The following is a 4,675-nucleotide window of genomic DNA, read 5'->3' as shown; positions in this document are numbered from 1 at the left end:
TGTTAGGAAGGCTTTATTCCTCCTGCTCAGTGGGGATGTGAGTGAAGGGGAGACATGGAACAAGCCCCAGCGCAGGGCTGAGCCTGGGGGAAGGCCCTGACACTCGCGCCGGCCCTGTAGCCCAGGTCTTGTCCTAGTGGGAACAGCCCGTGTCCCCTCATGGCGTGGGCTTGTTCAGGTTATCCGTGCTGTTTCATGCCCTAGTGTATCAGGGCCATGAGCAGCGATCCCAGATGGGAGAGTGATGATGGTAGTGGGCTCTGAGGTGCTGGCAGCCAGTCTCCATCCTGTTTATTTTCCTTTCTCCAGCGCTCCCAGCAGCTGAAGCGTTTGGCATGGCTGACCGCAGCACCGCACCGCTTGAACTCTGGCCTGCCAATGAATATTGGGGTTCTCTTTGTGCCACAGCAGGAGGCTTGGGTGGTGGAGAGGATGGGCAAGTTCCACCGAATCCTTGAGCCTGTAAGGAGCTGCTTTTCTCCTGTTCTAGAATCAGCAGGTTCCTAAAGCTTTAGTAAGGTGCATCCTTTGCGTGAGGATTCGGGGATTGGTGTGCTTATTCTCCCAGATTGCAATATTTGTGAGTGCCTGTAGACTAATGTCCATTGGTCAGGCATTAAAAGCACTGAGAAACCTAAATTCCCTCCATGTGTAAAGCAGTAAAGCTGTGCTTGTGGCATCTGCAGCATGTAGCGTAGTTGGTCTTTGTTTGCCGAGCTCTCTGTAGTCTGGCTGAGCTCTCTGGGGGAAAACCCCAGATGAGAGGGCTCAGCCATCTATTCCCACCCTCTTCCCAGGGTTTGAACTTCCTCATCCCTCTGCTGGATCGGATTCGTTATGTGCAGAGTCTTAAAGAAATTGTCATCAATGTCCCAGAGCAGTCAGCTGTCACCTTAGGTAAGGAGCAGCTTCTGTGTTCTGTCCTTGTCATTCTTCTGCATCCAGGGCGAGCAAGGGACAGAGTGGGGAAGAGTGGAAATATCCCAGGATACTGCACTCAGTCCTGTCCCTGGCGACCTGAGTGCTGTGAGCAGGAGAACCCCAGGAGGTCCCATCTGCCTTCTCGGGGCTACAGCTGCCCCTTGCTGAGTTAAATGCACCTAGGCAGGAATCCATTTTTCAGGTCTTTTCCTGTGTTGAACCACAAAAAAATCTCCTCTGTGTTTCTGTAAAAAAGATTTCAGATCAGGTTAGTGGAAAGCTCTGTTACAGTTCTGGTATCAAGATTTTTGGTTTGGTTTGGTTTTTTCCTCCTTAAACCTTTATTTATGAAGATAACTACAGTATGAAATGTTTTGATCTGGGGACTTAAGACTTCTTGTATGTTAAAACATCAAAATGTAGTGCTTTCTAGGGAATATCAAGGTCCTTTTTACAAAGCCTTTTAGATACGGGGATCCGTTTCAGCCAATCCCTCTTCTGTGCCATGCTGTTGACACCAGGAAGGAAAGGGAGTTCTGTCGAGGGAGGGGAGGTAGCTATGTATTGTCTTTGCAGCTTCAGTAAACAGGATGTGTTTTTCTCTCCTGGCAGACAACGTCACCCTGCAGATTGATGGTGTGCTCTATCTGCGGGTTATGGACCCTTACAAGGTACCATCCCTGCTGCGCCGACGCTCAGCCTGAGTCAAACTCATATCCTCCGTGGCTGCGCTCAGCATGGTCTGTGTGTGCAGTGCTGCTCAGCTGGCACCTTGGCAGCCCCTCGCGCACCACTCGCCTGGCTCTGCTGGCTGCCTTCTCCCCACCATGTGCGCTTCAGCCTCTGCCTGGCTTGTTGTGCCTTGCAAAGCATGCGGGCTGAGCACCCCGGCCCCTCCTGAGGCTCTGGACTCCACTTTTATTTGGCGGGGGTGCCTGTGGCAGGTTTCTCATCTTGGTGCTACGTTTGGCTATCCTGCCTCGTTCTGAATCCCTCAGCACTGCCATCAACGCTGTTTTTTTGCTTCTGCTCTTCAGGCTAGCTATGGGGTGGAAGATCCTGAGTACGCAGTGACCCAGCTGGCCCAGACCACCATGAGATCTGAACTTGGCAAACTGTCCCTCGACAGAGTCTTCCGGGTGAGCTGGGGAGGTGAATCACAGAGCTGCCAGTGTCTCTTGAAACCCCAGGGCGATCTGCTCGGCCAGGCTGATACACTTAATAGCAAAACACCCTCTGCTTAGAGAGCGTCTGGCTTCTGTTTCAGTTGACCTGTTAGTAAATCCTTGAAGATGGGTCTTGTTTTAGTTATTTTTTTTTTTAACGGAAGCTATTCTTTACCCTGCCCTGGGTGAGTTGGAAGGGGTGATGAGTGGCGTGTGCCCAGAGTCAGTGACTCTACTCAAGCGCAGTGGTGAGTGTCCTAGCTGACCCAGTTCTGGGGGCCTATAATGCTTATGCTGCGTTTGGTGGACAGATTTTTTTTTTCCTGGGCGATGTTTGTACCCAGGTGTATGGCAGATGTTTGCATCTCGGCAATTTCAGTTTGGGGCACTGACCTCCCTAGGAGAAGGTGACCCCTTTGAGAGATGAGGGAACATTTTGCCCTGCCTTGTGCCTGTGGAGGTGGGTTTTTCTGGTTGACTTTGGCCCATGGAGGGGTGGTGTTTGTTTCCCTCCTGACCCCCATCTCGTGCTAAGTGCCTCTTCTTTGCTCTCTGCCATTTCTTTTGCGCCTCCCAGGAGCGGGAGTCCCTCAACGCCAACATTGTGGATGCCATCAACCAGGCCTCAGACTGCTGGGGCATCCGGTGCCTGCGCTATGAGATCAAGGACATCCATGTGCCCCCACGCGTGAAGGAATCCATGCAGATGCAGGTTTGGTTCTCTGGGAGGCTGATCTAGAAGGAGAGGGAAGTCTCCCCTTCCACACAGCACAGTTCTCTGCCTGGAGCTGGCAGCACTGGGCCCTCCTGCAGTGAGGGAAGCCTTTGGCACTTCAGCTGCAAACTTAACAGCTATTGAATAAATGGTCCCCATCCTTATTTTGACAGTGGTGGCCCCTGCCTGGTACACACAAGCCCTGCCAGCTCTCTTTAAGGCTCTGTGGGAAGCAAATTCCGGAGCTGAAGGTCTCCCCTTGGGAAAAATCAGATTGATCTCCAGGCTGGAAGGGCAGGAGGGGAAGCAGCTGTCCAGTTAGGTGCGGACACAGCTGCAGAGGGCTGTGCAGCAAGAGGAGCAGAACCAGCTCTCGCCGGGGATCCCGTAGTGTTTTGTAGCTGTGTTCTCATCCTCTAAACCACGTTTCCACAGGGGGGATGTAGGAGCATGTCCTTGTGCTTGCCCCGCAGATGGGATTTCCCCAGCATAGCCATGGCAGGCTGGCGTCTGACCTGTGATTGCAGGTGGAGGCAGAGCGACGGAAGCGGGCGACAGTGCTGGAGTCGGAGGGGACGCGGGAATCGGCTATCAACGTGGCTGAGGGGCAGAAGCAGGCCCAGATCCTGGCGTCAGAAGCTGAGAAGGCCGAACAGATCAACAAAGCTGCTGGTAGTGCCTTGGGCTGGAACATGTAGGGTCTGGGGGATCTGTAGCCCTCTGCACTGAGGGGAGATGCGCCTGCGGAGCAGACCACATCGCTGTCTGTGGGACAGGTTTCCTCAGCCACGCTGATCCTTCTGTGCTGCAGCCCTCAGGCTGAGCTGCAGCTCCTGTTGCTGCCCTGCAGTATCGCCATGCTGCTGCTGGGAAAGAGGGGGCTTTGTGTGTGTGAAATTGTCTCAATCCACTTCTTGAAGTTGTCTTGATTCGCTCCTTGCAAGCACCTTGTGGCAGTTCTGATGCGTGTTCTGCTGTGGTTCGTTGCAGGAGAAGCCAACGCCATGCTGGTCAAAGCCCGGGCAAAGGCGGAGGCGATTCAGCTCCTGGCAGCTGCTCTGGCGCAGCAGGTGAGCGATGGCTCCTTGGGGCAGACACAGATTTGGCACTGGGAGAGGTGAAACCCCAGGCAGAGTGGCACCTGGCTTTCTCTTGGACGCTCCCTGGCATCTTCAGCAGCAGCGAGTGAGGAGTTTCTCTGTCTCGGGGGCCATGACCAGCCAGGGCAGGCAGGGAGAAGGGGCACAGGTGGGCTCGTGGTGGGACACGACTCGCTGCTGAGTCTTGTCCCTCTTTACACAGCATGGCAGCGCTGCCGCCTCTCTGTCTGTGGCAGAGCAGTATGTGAACGCCTTCTCCAAGCTTGCCAAAGACTCCAACACCCTCCTGCTGCCCGCCAACACTGGTGACATCACGAACATGGTCGCACAGGTCAGTGCGGTTGGAGGGACCCCATCTCTTGCCCGGGGGAGGTGAAGGTGACAGCCTGGCGGGGCCTGGCCCTCCTCTCCTCCCGCATGGCTCTCTTGTTCCCTCCAGGCCCTGGGCATCTACACCACGCTGACCAAGCCGCAAGCCGTGAAGACCCAGGAGGAGATGCCCGCAGCCCGTGAGGACCCCCAGCCTCCCCCCACGGAGGCACTGAAGGCAGAACAGGCCAGCTCCAGCTAGCAGGGATGGAAGGATCCCACCCTCACCCGGGGTCTGCCGGGCTGCTGGCAGTCCTGTCCTGCCGCCCTCCTCGGTCAGACACTCTTCTTCCCTTGATCCTTATTTTGTATTTGGATTTAAATCATGTAATAAATGGTACCGGTGCTGCTGCAGCACGTCCCCTGGTGCTGGGGAGCATGACCTGCGACCCCACTGTCTGCCA

General features: G+C 55.0%; 1 protein-coding gene across 1 annotated transcript; it reads left to right on the top strand.

Moving 5' to 3' along the window:
- The first annotated feature begins 309 nt into the window (after window positions 1-309).
- On the top strand, window positions 310-4,535 carry STOML2 (stomatin (EPB72)-like 2). Its single transcript, XM_010083518.1, has 9 exons — window positions 310-462; window positions 798-897; window positions 1,534-1,592; window positions 1,959-2,060; window positions 2,665-2,799; window positions 3,330-3,474; window positions 3,793-3,872; window positions 4,105-4,233; window positions 4,342-4,535. The coding sequence occupies exons 1-9, from the start codon at window positions 379-381 to the stop codon at window positions 4,471-4,473; spliced, it is 966 nt and encodes a 321-aa protein (XP_010081820.1). The 5' UTR covers window positions 310-378; the 3' UTR covers window positions 4,474-4,535.
- The last annotated feature ends 140 nt before the right edge of the window (window positions 4,536-4,675 follow it).

The sequence above is a fragment of the Pterocles gutturalis genome, unplaced genomic scaffold (assembly GCF_000699245.1).
Source record: "Pterocles gutturalis isolate BGI_N339 unplaced genomic scaffold, ASM69924v1 scaffold49555, whole genome shotgun sequence".
NCBI classification, from domain to species: Eukaryota; Metazoa; Chordata; class Aves; order Pterocliformes; family Pteroclidae; genus Pterocles; species Pterocles gutturalis.
Note: the sequence above shows the minus strand (reverse complement) of the source record. Positions and strands in the feature narration are given on the sequence as shown.

Excerpts from the sequence above, each read along its gene's own strand:
- STOML2 (XM_010083518.1), top strand. The coding sequence starts at position 379 with ATGAATATTGGGGTTCTCTTTGTGCCACAGCAGGAGGCTTGGGTGGTG. Across the intron at positions 2,061-2,664 it reads CCCTCGACAGAGTCTTCCGG|GAGCGGGAGTCCCTCAACGC; the intron begins GTGAGCTGGGGA and ends TGCGCCTCCCAG. Across the intron at positions 4,234-4,341 it reads TCACGAACATGGTCGCACAG|GCCCTGGGCATCTACACCAC; the intron begins GTCAGTGCGGTT and ends TGTTCCCTCCAG.